The 21871-nt window shown below is 39.6% G+C and overlaps 1 protein-coding gene across 4 annotated transcripts in view; it reads right to left on the bottom strand.

Moving 5' to 3' along the window:
- Nucleotides 1-21871, bottom strand: part of tmem38b (transmembrane protein 38B) — an 81192-nt gene that overhangs the window by 52074 nt on the left and 7247 nt on the right. For all 4 annotated transcript variants that reach the window (XM_069187141.1, XM_069187139.1, XM_006627050.3 and 1 more), the window contains one exon: nucleotides 17598-17754. In XM_069187141.1, coding sequence (XP_069043242.1) covers nucleotides 17598-17754 — 157 coding nt within the window. The remainder of the gene's footprint in view (nucleotides 1-17597; nucleotides 17755-21871) is intronic.

Here is a 21871-nt window from a genome sequence, read left to right as displayed (position 1 = left end):
GTCTTTCATTGGAAGACTTGCCCTATTCTCCTTTGAGAACAAAGAAGGTGAGAGAAAACCTGTGAAACCGGTTTGTTTACAAACAATGTAGACACAGAGACTCAGACTTTGTGGAGTGAAATTCGGCACAGCCAGCACTCCAGGTGAGAGAGAGAGCGCGCCCCAGCCGGGCGCTCCTCGGCCACAGTGCCAGGCGCCCTACACCCTGCAGTACTGCTGTGTACATATAGTACGAACATGTTGTGATATTTAGAAATATAAAAAATGTCAATATAATGCCAATAATATTTGCTATTATAGTTTTTTAAAGAAATGTTTATTTGTTAAAAGAAAACCCATAGCGATTACTGGATTTGAACACCCGACCTCATGCTTATAAGTCACTTAAGCTGTCACGCCACAGCCATAGTGACATAGAGTAGCCTAGTGGTGAAACAGCCATACACCTATCAATAGAAAGTCTTATACTACACTTTGTGCTACAGTACCTGAATATAATTATGTCGTTATTCATTTCTTTAGATACACGATTCCATATTATATTCCCTATTAATCTAATTCTAAAAGTATGCTTTTGTTTACTCCGATAATGACCGTATTTGCAGAAAAGCTTAAAACTATCACTTTTCTCACAAAGTATATAAACGTACAGTCATATGGTCAGAAGGACTTTGGTGCCTAAAATGTTTAGGGAGAAATGGAATACTGGTGTGTATTTTTTCTTTAAACTACCAAGACCAGCCATATACAGTACAGTTTACATACAGTAATATGTTTATGTTCCTAAATTAATATTTTCTATGAGCATGTGAAAGCCATGGTGAATCAGAGATTATCAAGACTTACTTTGTATGATTGGAAACGAATGCCTGATCAGATCAACGAAATGCTGTGGTGTTACTTTTTGTCAATGAAAAAGTAAAGTATTTTAGTTTACAAAGATGGTTACAAAGAATGTGGACTAGGGTAATACTTTGAGTTTACAGCTTGTCCAAGGTCATTCATTATTAATACTATTAGTAATATCTTGGTAAAGACTTTGATGCATAAAATATTTCTGCATAATTAAAATATTTATGAAAAGGGTGGTAGGTTATCCAACTGAGCAATCTTGCTTTCATATAATAAGCCAACTTTTTAATGTATAATAATTTACATGCTGTAATATACAGTTTAAATTTAAAAGTCTAAAGAGTATCGTCTTAAATTCTTAATTGAATAAAGATTGTCCCTCAGCAGTGATTGGGATTCGAAACCGGGTGTTTTCTGGTGACAGCTCAAATGCTGTATATGAGAGGTTAAGCTTTATTAGCTCCACCTGGCGGTTTTACAAGATGATACTATTAACATAATCTAATCTGCATACGGTAAATTGCGGTACACCCAGGTGTTGGAGTGCTGTAGCAAGTAAACCTTTAAAAAAATGGGTCTCAGGAAAACAGACACAAACACAGACTAAATTTACAAAACCAGTGGTTTTTAATTACACTGGTAGAAAAAACACACAAACTAACAAAAGCTAAAGCTCCATTTTGAGATCCTAACTTAACACCTTCAACAATTCTCTCTGATAACAAAGGCAGCTAAAGTGCTTACTGGCTTCCCAAAACGTAAGTCTCTCTCTGAGGCTTCTCCCAAATCACACATCATACAGACTCCAAGTTTCACACTTGGATTCAACAACAGCATCATCCAACATCTCACACAGGCCCATTTTAATCTATCAATGCATTAATTAATGTGTTTATCAAATTGCAATATGAAAATAACTTAACATGTAGAATCCTGCTTAGGTTATTTATTGTGCTGCGCTTTCCTCGGGTTTAGAGTTGTTCTCTAAACCTGAACAGTTGCAGAAGGTAAATTGACACTGTATCTAGTCAATATGTTGTGTATTTACTCCTCACCTTCTTTTAGGAAATGTGGGCTTGTAGGGTCAATTGTAACTAACTGAAAGTAGCGTACTAAAAGGAGTTCAACCCGTGCTTAGTACGCAGCTGCGGTTTAAACTTGTGCCCCACCTTAAGACCAATTGCAACTAACCTTGCCACTGTGCTTAGTCTGCAGCACCGTACTAAACCTATTCTCAATTGCAACGAACACAAGGTAATAGCTGCTGCCCTCTAGATGTGACTTAAGCAGTGGACTAACTTAAACCATGTCTTTATATGGTTTAAGCCAGTGGTTCTCAAACTATGGTATGTGTACCAGGAGTGGTACGCGGAGCGACGCCAGCTGGTACGCCATATGACCCTGGAACTTTGTTGTGTGCGCTGAAAAATCAGGACAGGTTTTCATATTTTCTATTTGAATACGTGTCGAATACGCAGCCTACGTACTACGATACAGCACGTGCTAATACTTGAGTGGACATAGAGCTACAATGTAATTCTATACCATTCTATAGGAATGTGTGCTATGAACGTAAGTGACCAATTGTATTTTAAAAAACGTATCTCCAGCAAATAGAGAAGCAGGAGAAATATTTAAGAATTGAAAAAATTAATTTGAAAAAAAAATTAAAAAGTTGATTTGAGAAAAATACACCAAGTGTCTCTGTTTCCTCCCATGTGCATGAAATAAAAACTTCTTTTAACTTCTGAGACAGAGTAATGAAACGGAAATGGGGAAAAATGCAAGCTTGCAGATTGCTAAAGCAGGTAAGCCCCACTATTTTTGAAGAACCTTATTTACCGTTGGCAAAAAAGCTGACACGTATTATGTGTGGAGAAAAATTGCTAAACAGCTCGACCTGCTGCCCCCTCTGGAAGACATAATCACTCATAGAATTATTGAAATGGTGGATGATATCAAAAGTATGCTGATAGAGTGCGTTAAGATGAGCAGATGTTTTTCACTGCAATTAGATGAGTCTTTAGTCGATTTGGCCAATTTGCTCGTTTACGTTAGATACGAGTTTGAGTGGGAGTTTGTCCCATGAGGACTTTCCGTTCTGTAAGCCAACGGGAACTACAGCAGAGTACATATTTCAGCTTCTGAATGAATTTATCAAAGAGAATATCATCGGCTGGATAAAATGCGTCTGAGTTTGTACAGATGGTGCTAGAGCAATGACAAGCCGACGAAGCGGTGTAGTTGCACGAATTAGAGAGGTTGCTCCAGAAACGAATGGACGCATTGCAGCATCCACCACGAGATCTTTGGCCTCAAGAAAATGCCTAACAATTTAAAATCTGTTAGACTCTGTTGTAAATTGTATCAAGGCTCGAAAAATGAATTCACATCTGCTTTGCTCGACTAAACAGGTGCACCTCTCATTGAAATGGTGCTTTTTTATTGTATATTTTTATTTGTTGTTGTTCTGTTTTTTTCTGTAAAGCACTTTGAGAAGCCACCTTTAAAGGTGCTATATCAAATAAAGTTTATTATAATATTTATTATATGTGTATAGGAGTGTGTGCATACGTGTGTACTCATGTTGCTCATTGAGATTTTGTGGGGTTCCTATGAGAAGATGACTTGTAGGTGGTACTTGGATGCTTTGGTTTGATCAGGGGTGGTACTTGGTCCAAAAAGTTTGAGAACCACTGGTTTAAGCAACTTAGTACCGCACGTGGCATAATGCTAGATTGCATTAGAAGGCTCCCAAATGTAGTGGAAATAATATTAATATTTTTATAATAATTATTATTACAATCAAATAAAATATAATAATTATTGCATCCATCGCTTGGAAAATTATTGCAATAATTAACTCAAATTGCTTAACTCTCATACTACATTTATTAATAATGAAGTTTATTAATATGTGTGTATTAACAAAAGTGTCATTTACTATTAATTATGTTCAATGGCAATCATTATTACTAGCTGTGAATTTTAAGATATCCTAGGGAGTGAAGAGAACAGTTATTTACTTGGAGCATGAGCTTTAATGTGTTATTTAAAATCTAGGAGTCAACTGAATAGATCTGTTAAATACTTTATTGTGATGGGTCTTCATATTTGTGGTTATCAGAGGAAAGAAGGGATAATGAGGAAATGGGTGGCACCCAAGCATACACTAAAAACAACTTGGCGTCTTAAAAGTGATTTATGATAGTTAACTGTCCCTTCCTGTCCTGTGGCTGTGGTCCAATAATGACTGTGTAAAAACAACCAGAGTGTGCTGAATGCCTTGGAGATGGAAGAGGTGGCTTCATCCTAGTCAATCGCAAGGTTGTGTAGGACTGACGTGATGATGGTGCTAGTTCTTGATGGACTGGTACACAAACCAAATGACAGACAAGAAAAGCGTTGTTTTACAATTCCAAAACCTCATTCAATGTGGCTTCTTGCGTTTTTATGACTCCCGTTATAGCGTTACTCTTGTAATGTTGAAGGATTATGCACAGGTTGTCATTGTTGTAAATGACAACAACAACTTAGCAAAACAACACGCCAGCGAGATTTTCCCCAATTTGAAAGTAAGTTGTTGGAACTGACTAAAAAATAACTTAATTTGAAATGTAAGCTTCTACTGACACAGGAGGAGTGAGAGAAAAGTTTATTTCAAGGAAAAATTAAAGTTCTGAAAAGTAAGCAAGAGGCACACTGTGCTAAAGAAAATTGAACTTTAAAAAAATCTAAATGCTTAGAAGATCAGAGGAACAATAAACATTTTTTTTCTGCTCAACTAATTTGATAAGTTTAATTTCCAGTTCAGTTATAACTTTACTGGTCATTAGTTGGTGTCTTTTGTAACGATTTAGCAATAGTGATGTGTCTGCTTGTTCATCTGGAGTGTCTCAAACTAAATTAAAGCCACAATAATACAGTAGCATTCTGTTTCAAATGCGCAACTGCAGTTCTCATTTGTTTCATGACTAATAGTACGCTGGGCAAACGTCCCGAGATCGAATTCTTCCGCAACGGGGGTACCTTTAAAGCGGAGACAACGGCACCGAAAATTTTTCGCCCTCTCTTTAAAGCCCTGGCCAAATACGAAGACAGTACGTACAGTTATAATTCAAACGGAATTAAAAACTACACATTCCAGTTACCATGGTGGTGCTTGTGATCATTGCGTTTAACCAACGAAACAGGGCGAAAAATCAGTCACATGACTTTGGGGCAGAGTTTCGAAAGCTTAACCTATCAGCAACAAAGCAAAATGTACACGATAGGCTACCTCAAACTGTCAGTTACACGACTGTGTATGTCGCTTAAGCCAATCCTATTTGGCATTTTAGTTATGGAGGCGAGAAGACGCCCCCCCCCCCCTCTGTGGGTGTCTGATTTGCCGCCATGTTTAACCGTCCGTGTCCGAATCGCAGTAGCTACGCGTATGAAATAAAGTTCATCCCAGCTACAAAACATATATATTTTTGTGGTAAGAGGGCGCAAAACATCAGTATTTACTGCTATTAATTACTGTACGATTTATAGTTGAAATCTGAGCCTAGATATAAAGTTAGATATAAAGTTAAAATCTCGACAAAGCAATGTAGGAAATACAGAGAAAAGAAATCCTTTCTGACATCTAAAATCAGTTTCGATCAAGGTCTCTAAAACGAACAAGAAAAAGAGGATTTTTGGAGGGAAATTACGCTGTGTTTATATAGGAAAAGTGATCTATGAGCAATCTAATTTCTTGTTCGTTTAAAACAGTGAAATGTCAGCTGCAAAAGATCGCACCAGAAACAGCACTCTCTCTGCCTGTCATAGACGTTCAGGAAAGGCTGAATGAAGTCATGTCAAGAACAATAATTCGGTGATCAATAATAACAGTTGTAGGACAAGAAACAAAAGATAATGAAAACTTCTTTAGGCTAAAACTCAAGTTCATTCTACAAATTAAGGCAAATGAAAATTCAGGATGTTAAAGTGCTAGAGGTGTAAAAAATACAAAAATGCACATGTAGCGGCGAGGCTTAATAATAAGGCAGAATTAAGTGTTTCTGAGCTTCCCAAATGAGGCCCCATTTCTCTGTTCATCTCTGTGGTGCAGCCACAGAGAAACTATTCATGCAAGATGTTTTCTTTTGATAAGGACAGCTCCCAAAGGGGGATGCACTTAGCTAAGCCTGGCTATCATGATCAATGGTTATCCATTGGCGCCTATCTGTCTAGGGAGTGCGAGTTGGACATCTGGACTGCATTACTAAGTGTCAGGACTAAGTGACTCATATCTCACCTTGATCAACCAATCAGGGACTGGTAGGGCCGAGTAACCCACGTGGGACTCTGATGCCCATGGAACTTTCAGCCAATCAATGAGCTGAAGTTCCTCCAGGTAAAAACAGGCAACACAGAGAGCCTGAGAGATTCAGATTCAGATTCAACAAGATTCTGTGAGAATTCCAGGGGAGGACGGCCCAGGAGCAGAAGGCTCCCAAGGGCAGGACATTCTCGCAGCGCGCCTCCTGACCATCCTGAGACTCAGCCCGGATAACCACGGAACGGCCAGTGTGTCCGAGTGCCAGAACTTTCCTTTGTTCTAAGAGTCTAGAGTGGAGGTTGCCAGAGAGTAACCAGCAGCAGGCCTCGTGAACAGGTCGGAACTGTGGACAGCTGAATTACTAATCAGAACTAGCTCTTCATCAGGAACGAACCGGTCCTCTTCCTGACTTGCTGGGACCCACAGTCATCTTTTCTCCTGTGGACAAACTTTGCTAGTTAAAGCCAACAATGAGCATCAGCAGCGCACCGTCGCAAGCCGCACAGCACAGCCTGGCACGGAGCCAGAGAGCGCGGATTGGACAGCAACAGCCTGCAACTGTTTCTTTGAGTCCGCAGGAGATCTGAATCCCCAGAGATTGGATGAGTATTCAACTTCAATGCATTACAGCTCGAGAATTCAATTGTTATCCCAACAAGTTGATATCAATTTAATTCCTAAGAGTTATGTACTTGTTTGAGTATCTAATGTAGAAGTTGTAACCAAGTTCACTTTACGAAACGGTCTTAATGAATGATATACTGAACGTATGTCCTCTTGATATGTGTAACACTTTGTAACTGATTGAATATATACCTTTTGTATTCTGATAACCCTCTCGCTAAGATCTGTTAGGTTTATATGCATATTCTATGTATTAATAAATGTATCCTCGTGTATTAGTACCTGTGTGTGTGAGTTGTTTGAGTTATATCGCATGGTTGGATTCTAAAGCCACCAAAAGAATCAACTTTGTGATTTACTGCTACAATTAATAATTGTCACAGTAAACGCCCAAACCCTACAGAACTGGTGCCTTCAGAGAGCCACTATGATTACATATTTGGCGTCCCTGAACCGGTTTTCTCTACAAACATGAGTAAAAAGTTTTAGAAATTTAGCAGGTGTTGCTTTGAAATAAGCAAACAGAAAAAAAGCCATGACTAAAGTGCAGAAAAGGGATGCAGGAACACTTGCTTAGATATACAAAAAAAATCACAAAAAGGTGTATGTTACAAAAGAACATGCAAACATGTTCATCATGTACATCAATTTCCCTTCACGATCGATAAAGTCTTATCTATAAACATGAAACAGAGTGAGGAATCAGAAAATTAGCATGCATAAAAAACAGCAATTCTGTCAATAAGCCCTAAATGAATTAATAGCAACCATGGTTTCATGGAGGGCTTCTCAGATAGTTGGGCATTCAGGTAGATTGCCAGGTGAAAGGATTTGTAAACATACTTTGTTAAAGCAAGTCAGTTTTTTCTGCAACACATAAAATACATTTTTCCAAGAAAGTTTAGCCTTTGTCACTAATGAAACCACTAAATAAAGACATAAATATAGAAATCTTAAGATTTTGTTATTCAATGTTGGTAGCAGGATGAACTGTGCTAAGTGTATATTTTGTCGCAGCTTTGCTGCAAGATGTTAACAGTGAAAAAAGGTATTTAGAAATGAGTTATTTAAAGAACAAAATGTTCAGAATAATTGCAAATCTAGCAGGATAGAGAAAGCACAGAAAACAGGCAGTTAGATTGATCAGATTAGTATGAAAAGTTATTTAGCAAAGGGAATGAGAAGAGTGACAAACTAGTATGCTTTAGATCTTTTTATCTGGACCAGGGAAAACTGATCATGTTTCTCTATAACAATAATAAAAAACTTTATTTTATATATCACCTTTAAAAGTGGCATCTCAAAGCAATACAGTAGATATAAAAACAGATATAAGAAAGACAAGCAGTTAAAGGTGCTACCAAAATTAGAAAATGAAGCAGATACAGACACTAAGTCTTCTGAAAAGAAAGGTTCTGAGGTTAGATTTAAATGCACTCAGGGTACGTGACTGATATCACTGGGAATACAAATTGAGAGCTCTGGGGTGCAGCTAGAGAAGACCCTGTCACCCACAGAATGTAGATGTTCTTGAGGACAGCTAGAAGACCAGAGTCAGACGGACAAAGGTGGGGAGTAGACAGATAATAAGCCATATACTGTAGGTACTGAATGAGGATGAGGATTTTGAAGTTGACTCGAAACCTGATAGGTAACCAATGCAAGGACTTGAAAACAGGTGTAATGCATCCCTGATAGGATTCTCGCTGTCATATTCTGAACATATTGAAGATTGCTCAGTGTGGATTTAATTTCCCCAGTGAACAGGATGTGCATTTATTAATTCTAGAAAAAAAAGCCTTTCTTGATTTCTCTAGTTCTTAGTTTCTCTAGTTCCCTTTAAAATAAACTATTATTCCACAATGCAGAGTATTATATGGACAGTATTTACACATGATATTGTGATTTAAAGAAATGAACACAAGCAGCTTTTCGAGATTTAAGTGTTGGCTGAGTTATTGCAGGATAAAAAACTAGAGATGTTGGTAAGAAGATAATTTTGGGATAGCTGAGGAATACACTGATAACAAGAACACTTCCTAATGGGGTTAGGCATACTTTTGATGAAGATGATGAAGTTAACAGACTGTATGTTTACATAGATACTGAAATGAGGATTGTATTTTAGATTTTGTGTAGTTGCTAGCATTGAACTGTGTGTTGGATGCACATGAATTGAAGGAATGGGCAAACATCGCTGATGCGGATCCACAGAGCCAGCATATTAAGATGTTTATAATTAGAGGCAATTTGTTTAAATAACTAGGTATGGATACTGATGTGCAAGAGAGGTGGAAAGGCTGTTTACTTAAGCCAGCACTATAAAATATTTTATTCTCAGTGATATGCTGCCATTTCATAGCAGGTTTCTAACACTGTGTATAGTTCAATCCACACAGTGCCTTTACTTCCATCCATTTCTAATCTCTTTATCCAGTACAGAGGATTAGGAGCCTATCCCAGTAAGCAACGGACACAAGGCAGAATACACCCTGGACATAGCGCCAGTCCATCACAGGACAGACAGACACAAACACACACACACCAGGGCCAGTTTTCCCATAAACCAATTAACTTACCAGTATGTTTTGGAGTGCCAGAGGGAGTCAAATCACACATATGGAGAAAAACCATGTAACCCAGAGAGAACATGCAAACCCCACACACACAGGATGGCAGGAATTGAATCTAGGACCCCAGTGCTCCAAGATAGCAATGCTAACCACTTAGCCACCATTATAAATGGATGGATATCTCAGTTATCTTTCTAGTTCACAGGTTTGCATGCATAATTTAATTTTGAAAGTTATCCCGAGATGACGGAGTAAACGTGAGTTCCCGAATTCCTCTGGCCCGGGGAAGACACCGGTGTATGTAATGGGTTGTTTGCTGTAAGCCCAGAATTTGGTCTGGCAGGCGGTCCGCGGTATTGTGTACTGGCGTTCGAAGCTGGTGTATGCCTTAATTGCGCGTGGAGTTTTTGAACAGGTTTTGGACCCTTACCGCGAAGTTCAGGACTGGTGTGGGCCTTAATTGCGCCCGGAGTTCTGAAGGTCAGAACTGGTTTGGGCCTTAATTGGGCCCGGAGTTCTAAGGCTCAGGATCGGTGTGGGCCTTAATTGCGCCCGGGGTTCTAGAGCAAGTGGTGCATTAAATGCACGTAGTTCAGGACTGGTGTGGGCCTTAATTGCGCCCGGAGTTCTGAGGCTCAGGATCGGTGTGGGCTTTAATTGCGCCCGGGGTTCTGGAGCTGAGTGGTACATTAAATGCACGTATAATCCAGGATTGGTGTGGGCCTTAATTGCGCCCGGGGTCCTGAGATTAGCTACGCCTCGTGCACAGATTGGCGTGGCGTGGTTTTTTGTTTTAAAAGAAACAGAAGTAGAAAAGATATATATGTATGTATGTTTTTGGTATTTTCCTTGTTTGTGAAATACATATACACACGCACGACACTAACGTAAACACACCTCATAATAAAAGAACAAAGCATTAAGTAGCAGGATTTAAAGGACGTTGAGACCCGAGAATCGCCCTGATTGAGCTCAGTGCGTAAGTCCACCCCGGGGCAAAAGCAGCGATGCTGGCGTTCTGGGGATGGTCAATTACTGATCAAGAAAGGGGGTTTTCGAGGTCTCGTTCCTTACCTGTGAACAGTGTGGTGCAAGTCCTCTCTAAAGTCTCTGAGAGGCATTTAGATCTGGAGGTAACAGACGCCCTTGGCTGAATGAGTGCAGGAATGCACAGGTTTTTCAAGTGAAAGCATCCCCTTACTGCATGAGCTGTTACCTCACACACGACAAAAGTAAAAGAGACCGAACATGTGTGCTAACTGATGGTTTGAGAAAGTGGGAAGGGTCCGTTTATATATCGGAAAACTGTAAGTTGACAGGAAAAAAAAAGGAGAAAAATATGCGAAAAGTTGAGTTTGTCAGAGGGAGTCTGGGGCGAAGATGCCTGTAAAGAAAGCATATGAGTACTGATTGGCAAAAGCACAAGCATGTAGCTCCCACCCTGGTGCACGGCCGGCACCAGTGGTGGCAGATACACGAGAAAAAAAATAAATTGGGATGTGACTTCTTAAAAGTGTGTTTACGGGGAAAACAAAAACACAGAAGAAAAGATACTTTACTCGCTACGAAAGAGTATAAACAAAAGCGAAAAGAGGCAGTGCAGGAGAATCAGAAACTAAAAGAAGAATTAGTTCCTGGTCGCACTGCACTAGTTCATGTGTTATATCCTGCTCTCCCATAGGGGAACACACAGGCAGGAAATGAAAATAATTGGGATCAATTCCCACAGTGACCCACATGGAGACAGGGGGTCTGAGTGGGATGACACCTGGTACGAGTGTGATAGAGACGGAACAGGAACTCCCTTCTTAAACAGAGGGCGCCCGCAGACCTGTACTCTCACCCTAAGCGGGAGAGGGCCTGATGTAGCGGGGGCTGACGCTGTTGATGACAGCGTCACTCTAACTGTTTTGCACTCCGTCGAGGGGGTCTGCACTCGCACCTACCTTCCCTGATTCCCCCATACGATCAAATCCAAAACCGGAAGATATTGACCGGTGGGCTAAAGTACCGCACCCGAAATTAGAAATGCAGCGAACCTGGAGTGCGCTTCAGGAATTAAAAGGATTAATGTAGAAGTAAAACAAGAATACAGCACATTGTAGTACGAAGAGAAAAATATATTCTCGATGTGTATGTGTGTTTTATGAATTTGTGTGCGTAACTGTGAGTTTTGGTCTACTAAATGACGGTGTGAGTGTGTTTAGCCAACGGGACTGGCTAGAGACGTAACTAAAGAGACTTGACGAAAATCAACTTAAGGAGATTGGAAAATATAAAAGCGTCTGAAACGTATAAGTACAGTACAGGTGGACGTAAAAGTAGTTAAACAGTTTTTGTATTTTTATACAATTAGTTGCAATAGTGGAAACAATTTGGTTTTATTCGAATGTCTCGAAACCAGACATGCTGAAACGCTGTAGGTTTAGAATCGAGACTGGGGAGAATAACGTCTTGTGAGAAGATCTGTTTACCCAACGGTTAGATCCTGTAAATCCCTTGTAGCCTCCCTAAGTCTGTCCCAGTCCAGTGGTTAAAAATGTACTGTTAATGGAGTGTTGCTTTCTCTGTTAGGGGATACTGGAGCACTACTGTCATGCTTGTTTCACTCTTCTGTTAAACAGTGTGCTATAGATTAATGTATATGGGAAGACGGCAGGAGACCACAGGAGTATTGGGACAGCGTTTTACTTGCCGAGTACCAGATTTTAATGGGTGGTTTTATCCCAGATCTATTGGGTTGGAATATTATGCATTACAAAGAATGACTATCCAGAACAGGGTATCACGTGGCTTCAACTGACTGTGATCACTCAGTATGTTGATGGTATTCTGAGTGCTTCCCCTGACGAGGAAACCCACAAGTCTGAGTTGCTTCAGCTTTAGAGTGTCTAATAGAAGCAGTTATGATAAGGCCCTTTTGTGTCTAGCATTGTGAAATTTGAACAGGGCCTGTGTGCAATGTTTTTACAAGGTGAGCACAACTCTTAACAGATCTGCTTAAGGGGGGAGTGCAGTACAAGGACAAGATTGCCTTGGTTCCCGCAGCAAAAGCCGCCTGTAATAATTTGAAACAAGCTCTCTTACAGGTGCTGAGACTGGGGTTTCCTCAGATGGATCAACCATTCTTTTGTATTACTGCAAGTTGCTGACAGAGGCCACCCAAGGAGCCCGCGAGCAGGTCCTGGAGGCGTGGGGACCACCACCTGAAGGAGGGCATGACCTCATCCCAGGAGAGTGGGTGTGGATCAGGAAATTTCCTTCACAGGTTCTCCAGCCCAGGTGGGACGGACCCTACCAGATCCTGTTGACAACAAAGTCTGCGGTTCGAGTGGAAGGAAAAGATCGCTGGATCCACGCGTCACACTGCTGACGAGCCTCATCCCCAGTTGCAGACTCAGAATGAAATAATTTCTGTTAATAACGATAATTGTTGCTGTAGGACTATGTTCCGCAGGGATTAATGATCATCTCTCCCACAAAGGAGAACATGGAATGAATTCCTTTTTAGGCCTCTCCTATCTGACAGCTAAGAAAACCAACCAAAGTGCCTGCTGGGTGTGTGCCGCATTACCCAAATATGTACAGGGAGGACTTCCTATGGTGACCATTCCTTGGCGTCTCGAGGAAGTCATAGGTATGATCATTTGGAGGGATAATTTAGGACATTTTAATATGACAAACTATGGGGGTTGCCATAACACGACTTTAACCTGCACAACATTACAATATCTACAGGAGCGAGGCTTAGAGCCCACGAGTTTCACAGGCTCTTACGCTCCTAAATATAACAGAAGCCATACACCACCATACCTGACTCTAAATAAGGAACGTGAGGGAAACACATGTTTTCAGCACACTAATGGTCTGCACTTGGTTGGATGCAGTCGTTGCAACCTTACCATCGCTGCAAATATATCCACCTCTAATATATCCATCCTTCCAAATTCCAGGATGGGATCGGCACACCCCACAATTCGGTATAAGCTTCTTATTTTCAGAGGCATGGGGAGCGCCAAACGGAACATATTGCATTTGTGGAAAACGAGCCTACCCATGGTTGCCAGCCCAGTGGTCTGGCTCATGTTATTTAGGATATGTGGTTCCTCATATCCGTGTTCAAACCCACAGCCCCTTCCGACCTAACCACAGACCACAAAGAAAATTGGCTGATTGGGAATATTATTTAGGTATAATATTTCCACAAGCCGGCATGAACTTTCTGAGTCGAGAGTTAATTCAAATGGCCTCGACTTTAGAAGAATTAGCAAATTCTACCTCATCTAGTCTGAAGGCTGTTAATGATGAGATGGTAGCCCTCAGAACAGTGGCCATGCAGAACCGACTAGCTTTAGATTATGTACTGGCGGCCCAAGGAGGAACTTGTGCAGTAATTGGCACTGAATGCTGCACATATATTCCTGATAATTCTGAGCACATCTCAGATCTGGCCCAACACATTTACAATGAGGGACAGAAATATCAGGACTATTATACTGAAAATTGGGGAATTGGGTCTTGGGTAAAGTCTGTGTTTGGGGCCTGGGGTGGAACCTTTTTACAGTTCAGGTGGGTAGCTGCGTCAGCATGCATAGGCTGCAAAGGAACAAGTAATAGGTTTATTCCATGCTGAAAAAAAAGAAGAAAGAGAACACAACGTTTCGGCCGTGGAGCCTTCTTCAGCCTTCACACCTTTTTTTTCAGCATGGAATAAACCTATTACTTGTACCTTTTTACGGTGTTTATTTGTAGGAATAGTATTGTTTATATGTATAATTGTAATCATCACATGCACAAAAACATGTATCACATCTTGCTATAACCGTGGAACGTACAATGTCATGGCAATACATACCTGTTCGCCAAGAAAGGAAAGATCTGCCCTGACATTGTATGTATAAAAATAGGCTACACTGACGTATGCCATATTTTATAAGGGGGGAATGAAGAAAGATGTGAAAACGGGGGTTTGAATTTAATCCTTTAATGAGGTGTAGACTTCTAAGTCACAAGCTGGGGTTTATGGCAGGAAAGGGGGTTAACTGATAAGGATTGCAGATGCAAGCTAGGAACCCCCCTGGGTGTAATCTTAAACTGACCATTTGGCCAGAACATCGCAAACTGGCCAAATACCATGAACCCCCCTCTTTACCATCAGACCGAGTGACGTCAGAAACGGAGAAAAAGACACTATATAACCCAAAAGTTTGTACCAGTACGGGGAACAATACTTTGGTTTTGTTGTTTCTTGCGGGAAACAAGACTTCGGCTTTATTGTTCCTTGCATGCAATAAACTCATCTGTTTTACTTCATCTTGGGATCAAGAACCTTATTTCTTCTGTTACAACACCTCTAACCCATATTCTTGCACCAGTGCCCTAGCAGAGCAGTTCTCTGTACCCCTTTGCCACTTTCCTCTCCTTTTCTGACTAACAATTATACCCCTGTATTCTGTATTCGCTCTAAAAGAGCCATAAAGTTGTGAGCTGCAGTTCCAGTCTCCTGCCTGTCTTCTTACACCACCACCCGTGGAACTGAGGGAGGACCACTGCATTGGTGTCAAATAAATGCAAGTTGAGATGTGGCTGCGTACAGCAGAGAAAATAAATGGAAAGCAGCCTTCAAGCAGCAAGCACACGGAAGATGGAAGGGCACAGCAGTGTCATTGACTGGAGTGCAAGGTAGGATTGTAATCGCCAAGTCAACAAAGGTACTCGATGCAAAAGCGAAAGGGGAGAAAAGAAGCAATAAAGAGAAGTAAGGGAGGTGTTCAGATTGTTGACAACTGAGGGCTTAACTGAACATGTGAGAGTAACTGAAGCAGGGAAAGAGGTAGATCTGGTACCACTCCAACATGAGCATGGCAGCGAGGGCCACAGCAAAAATGAAGCACCAGTCTTTAATGTAGGGGCAGGGAAGCAAACCGTGACCCCAGGGCTCTCGAGTGATGGTTGAAACCAAAGCATAGCTGAGGGTCATTACTAAGACAAGCATAGGAAGGCATAGAAGGAGACCCAGGGGCTCCTAGATTTGTCACCCAAAGAGATCACGGATTATCAGGCGGCATTGGACCAGTAGTTTGAAGGCACATCTCCTGTGTTGATGATCCAGGAGCAGCTAGAAAGCCGTGTTTGTCAACCAGGGAAGAGAGTAGGTGTTTTTGCAGCTGACCTCCATTACCTCATCCTAAGAGGTTATCCTCGTTTCCCTAAAGAAGCGCAGGAAGAGTTAGTAAACCACCCATTTATATACAGCCTGACTCCTGATCATTTGAGACATCAAGTGTGTTTGAACACCCCAGTGGGTCTGGCAGCAGCACTCCAGAAGGCAGGCGAAGAGGAGGAGGTATTTAGTGAATGCACTGCACTATTGCTGGAATCCAGTCGGTACAGACACCCATGCACTCACCAGTCCAAACTGCCCCAAGGACCCGGGACTGGATGTGGTGTTCCAGTCAGTTCCGTCTGCTGCCAACCAAATTTCAAGGAGGACCTCTCATCACCCTTCACCTTGATGGGACTACCCAAGACCTTACACCTGTACCAGCTTCACCCAAGCTGAGCACCACAGACCATCATCTCCCTGCACCCCAGGCTGCAAGAGATGGAGCTGCCAGCCCTGAGCACAGGCAGTGAAGAAGACGCGGAACCCCGGTGACCAGTTGGGTAAGGCCCCCCAGGTTGCTGACTGAATCCAGTTCAATAAAGAAAGCCATCACTGGGAGAAAAGAACACTGAGGGTTTGAGTCTGGAGCAAAGTAAGCAGGTGTGGGAGCTTATCCGACTGAGACCTCGCCACCTGATGCCAGCAAAGCGAGCAACTGCAGAGCGTGCCATGAATGAGATGCAAGAGGCTGTGATCATAGAACTGTCTGACAGTCCATGGAAGTTGCCAGTAGTGCTGGCTCCTAAGAAAGATGGCAGTTGGATGTTCTGTATGGACTATCGAAAGCTGGACACTGTGATCAAGCCTTGAATTGATGAGTCCTTGGATCTGTTGTCTGGGTCGTCTTGGTTCTCCTCCTTTGATCTGAAAAGTGGCTACTGGCAGGTGGAGCTGATGCCAAAACAGCTTTCTCCACTCTCAGGGGACTGTAGCAATTCAACGTCATGCCGTTCGGCCTATGCAATGCACCAGCCACCTTCGAATGCCTGATGGAGGGGGTCCTGGCACTGACACGGCTTCACCTAGTGTTTAGTCTACCTTGATGATCTACTGATCCATGGGTGCTTGTTTGATGATGCTCTCTACACCCTCCACCTGGTCCTGAAGATGACAGCAGCTTCCAGGCTCAAGTTGCTGGGAAGCTCCCCAATGAACCTAACAGCCACAGCGCATGCCATGTTCACCTGCTGCTCTGCGAGACCTTTTTCCTGGGTCACCATATGAGTGGAGCTGGTGTGGCCACTGAAAAAGATAAGGTGAGCGCCATGCGAAACTGGCAAACACCCACTAACGTGAAGCCAGTTATTTGAGCTATTTTTTCCTATGGAGTAAAGTTCTAAAAATCACCCCATCACTGCATGACAGTACTTATATTAAAGCAGTTATATAGAAAATTACTAAAGTTGAAAAAGGAAAGGTTTTATTTTTACAACATACAATAAAATATAAAAACATGCAGTAAAAAAATGGAAATTGTCTCAAGCTAGACACCACATGATGAATTTGTGTAAAACACACTGTGTTTAATTAAAACACCACAGTTTTGTGCACCAAGTCCTGACGAGAAATATCAATAAATATTCCACCACTATGTATTTCTACATTAACAAGTTCAACACTACATGGGGCAGGGTGTAATACAGGTGGGCCCACGATGCACACAACTTTCCTAAATTTTTTTCTCCTGTTATACAGTACATAGTCTCCCCCAAGAGTAGTACTGAATTTGACTCCCTCATTAGAGATTTTTAAGTGGAAAATATAATGACCCAAAGCACCCAAATCCTAAATCTAGGATTTATTAAAGGTTTTATGTAATATTATTTCCATCTTAAATTTATATAAATAAAAGGTAAGCATAAATATTAAACTAGAGACAAACCTTCAATAATTGATCACTCACTTTTTTAAAGACATGATGCAATTATATGTAAAAAGTACGTCTGTTTAAAAAAACAAAAAGGCAACAAGTATAACTGAACATTCTCTTCCAAAGCAGGTAAAAAAATCATATGTACAAGAGAATGAACCATTAAAATGTCCTGTAAAAAGAAACACAAAACTCAAAACTTACCATATAACTGTAGCCAGTACAACATTATTGGTGTTTGAGAAGGGTGCTAAAGTAGGCTCTGCGAGAAGCACGCCTGAAAGTATTGCTCCACCAAAACAGTACAGCATAGAGCTAAACCAGCATGCAAAGGGACTGCGAAAGGCCACATCTACAGCTCCTGCAAACAAAGAACAATAAAACCAGATAAAGAAGAATGCACCTCCCAATTTACATGAGTAATATTTTCAAACATATTAAGAAGCTTTTTATTTTCAAAAACAATCCTCCTCTGTAGTTATCAAATACAGCAAGAACACCAAGCCACAGTGTGTACAGGCTGTAACATTTTCACAATTTCCTGACACAACAGTGGGTACGAGAGAATACGAGATAATATAATGAAACAGATTAAAAAGATTTCATCCCTTAGACAATATAACCTCAAGAGAAGTTAAAGAAGATGGATGAAATACACAAGAAGTAACATTTGAAAAAATAAAACTATTTTATGGTTTATGTTTTTATATAACATACTGTATACATCACCATATAAGAAGAGTATGCTTTATAGTTATTCCCGAAATTAAGATGCTATTATTAAAAATATTCACACCAGAGAGGAACCATTGCTGTTGTACACTTAAGAAGGTATTACCCTTAATAAGATTTGCTCTTAAGCAATACATTTCACTCAGTAAAATGCCAAGCTGTATAAAATAGATGCAAACTTTAGCAGTTTTGATATCATCAGCCAAATAAATTATTAACCAAGAGGCTAATAATTAGGCTGAATGGCTGGACATGAAACAAATGGTTTTCTAATTATTCAGGCACACTAATTCAATGGCAGGCTTCTTTGCTATCATGTTTTAAAGTGTGTTTTCGAACCCTATTTAATGTTAATGGCATTATTAATTTAATGGCAGGTTTTTACATTTCTTTAAATGAATTAAATCCCAGATTACCCAAGAATATAAGTTTACACTGAAACAAAATTGTCTCCCAGTTCCATCGCAGGCCACATACAGATAAACACAAACTCACACCTGTTGCCAATTAACCCACCAGTATGTGGAACCCGGAGGAAACCCACACATACAAACTCCATGCTTATAGCATCCCAGGTGAAGAATTGAACCCAGGGCCCCAGCATTGTGAGGCTAACTAATACTATCTCACCATGCTGCCCTCTTTTAGAATCTCTGAAGCAAAATCTTCACAATATACAGTATAATGCTTTGTTTTCCATATTTATATGGGAGTTTGGAGTCATGGCTGCAAGTAATACATGGCAGGGTTTAAACTTTAACTCCTCTTAACATCCACTCACTAAAGAATAACCACAGACTTGAAGCCACATGAAAAAACTTTTATAATGTATCATAGAGACTCAAATAAAGGCAAAAACGTTCCAAAAGCTGTTTAGCCATTGGTATTTTAAAATACAACAATTAATCACATTTATGCTGCTTATACAGTATGTAGCAAATAATGTTAAGGGTCTGTGACACTGGCAGCATTCAAAATGTTTGGGAGACTAGATTGAAAAGGTTGAAAAGATTGCCAAAGCAATATTGTTTCATGTGGCTAAAATGAAATTGAAATTATGCTGAGTATTGCTCTCTTAAGCTCTCAGGCCAGATACTTAATCTCGATACTAGATGTTTCAAGATTGTTGGCATGAAATTTATGCATAGGGATTTTGTATTCTAAATAAAGATTTGGGTAATAACAACCTTCTTAATGCCAGACTCTGGGCATTGATTGTTCAGCATTCACACTTAGCACATGTCAGTTTAAGGAAGCCATAAACTGCCGTGTTGTGTAAGCCAACTGCTGTATTTACACATAAATAGCTCATGTGTTTCTGCAAAAAGTCAGCAAATAGCACAACAAATCCTACAAAGGCTACTGTGGTAATCTCTAGATTTTCAACACCATTTACATTTTAGATGTGTATGGTAAAGGCTTATACTGTATGTCAAGGCCGATGTCACAATAAAATCAGTCTGTTATTGTTCAATTTCAGAATAACAAAGCCAGTAATATTTTCTAACACTCACAGTCAGCTTTTGAAGCCATTTATCATGGCAGCCTGGAGTATCTCAAAAAACAGACATGGGTATCAATTTGCATAGCTAAATGTGTGAAAAAGTTATGCGTTTCATCTAGGAATTATATTTATTTCGCCACTTCCTGAGACAGGAGCCATATGAGTAAAACCCTATACAAATATTGAACAAGTATATTCTACTTATATAATATATAAGTAATATTTGAAATAAACAATGACTATCTAGTCTTTCGGCATTCTCATGTAAATAACCCCAACTTTATATAGTTCCCTTGGGACAATATATAATGCTTTTTTTGCCATATTTACAGGTATATATGACTCAGGCAAGGAGCTTTAAAAAAGGCAAGCTCAGACACTGTTTACATAAAATTCTGTACATTGGAGTTTGGAGTCATGGCTCCAAGTAATACATGGCAGGGTTTAAACATTAACTCCTGTTAACATCTGCACACTAAAGAATAACCACAGACTTGATCACATGAAGCCACAGGAAAAAAACTATTTTTTTATAATGTATCACAGACAATAACACCCCAAAAGCTGTTAAGCTATTGGTATTTTAAAATACAACAACGAATCACATTTATGCTGCTTATACAGTATGTAGCAAATAATGTTAAGGGTATTTAGAGGTTTTATTATGAATGAAGCTTTTTGTGAAAACACATGAAAGACTGGTTTGTGACACTGGCAGCATTCAAAATGTTTGGGAAACTAGATTGAAAAGGCTGCTACGAGACTAAGAATACAGTATATTACTTTTTGCTTGGTGAAGGTGACTCTAATACTAAGAAAATAAAGTTAAATAGTCAGAAAAGATGTTCAGTGAGACAGAAAATGTTGAATTTGATTTAAATGTAATATATTTCATTTCAGGAATGGGGTTTTATTTGAAATAAATGATGACTAAACCACATTTTAAAAATAAAATCAACAAAATCGAATTAATTACACTAAATTTTGCAAGTTCCATTGAAAAAAAAGAAATGATCATATGTTTTGTTTAAAAAACTTTTTAAATTCCATATTTTGGATATTTTGTAAGGAGATATTTTTATAAACAGCAGCAAAATCCACACAGAAAGAAAAGTATTTACTTTTTCTTACAGTGAGATTAAGTATAATAATACACAAAAACATATTTACTTCCATTGACTTAAAATCAGCAATCAAAGGAACAGAAATAAATGCAAAGATTGTATATCTGAAAAAGCTTAAATGAATTGCATATAGCTTTCAAAGTATTTAATCCTAATCATAATATTTTGCTAATTCTATGGCCTTGGAGGAACAATCGCTTTTCTGTGTGAGGCACTACACTTTTAAAGCCTGGTGCTCCTTATTCTTGTAAGGTTTTTAAAATTACACAATCATTTCAAGTTTTCACCAGGACCCGATCTTTTAAACTACTCTTGAGACAACGCAATCTACCTGGCAACTGCCTTCAGAATTGATATTTAACTCTATTGATAATTGGGTCGTGTAATTACTTGCATGGAGCAGCCAGTTATTGGCCAAGCTACAGACTAGATAAGCCACAAACAATTTCGATAGTATTTCTTTGTCTGTTCAGAGGTGATGGTACTGTCCCACATGCTGGTACCAAATCTGTCTCCATAGGTCTCTGAAATAAAAAGGTCTTATTTATTTTACAATAACCTTATCAATAAATGGGGGTATGTTCACCATCCATTAAGTTTTAATATATCATGCATACATACCTACCAAATGCTCTACAAGTCACTCCAACTCTAACGTTAGACCAAATTTTTTTTAAATATTCAATAGGAATTTATTAACTTAAAAGTATATACTGTATATATTTCACTGTGTCATTAATGAAAATGTAGATAAAAATAAAAGGTGTATTTAAGTAAGAAAACTAACAAGTGAAAATGATAGGTATGGCAATAAAAGGACTGCAATGAGGGAAAAATAAAAATGTTTTCTACAGTGTACAGTATCAATGATGAAATACAAAATAAAATAAAAAGAACAACAAAAAAAGCATTAGAGGACAAATTCAAACCAGTTGACATATTCAGAACCAACAATGATACACAAACCAACGGACACAAGTCAAAACAAAGTGACATTTAAATGCACGAACAGGAGACACTTTTTTTGCCAAAGTCTGAAATAAACTAAGCTGTTGAAGCACAATTCTACTTTCTATTTGACTGAATGAGATCCTCAAAACAATTAGCACCTAAAAACT

This window comes from Lepisosteus oculatus, chromosome 3, assembly GCF_040954835.1.
Source record: "Lepisosteus oculatus isolate fLepOcu1 chromosome 3, fLepOcu1.hap2, whole genome shotgun sequence".
NCBI lineage: Eukaryota > Metazoa > Chordata > Actinopteri > Semionotiformes > Lepisosteidae > Lepisosteus > Lepisosteus oculatus.
The sequence above is the reverse complement of the archived record's forward strand: the minus strand, read 5'-3'. Positions and strand labels throughout refer to the sequence as shown.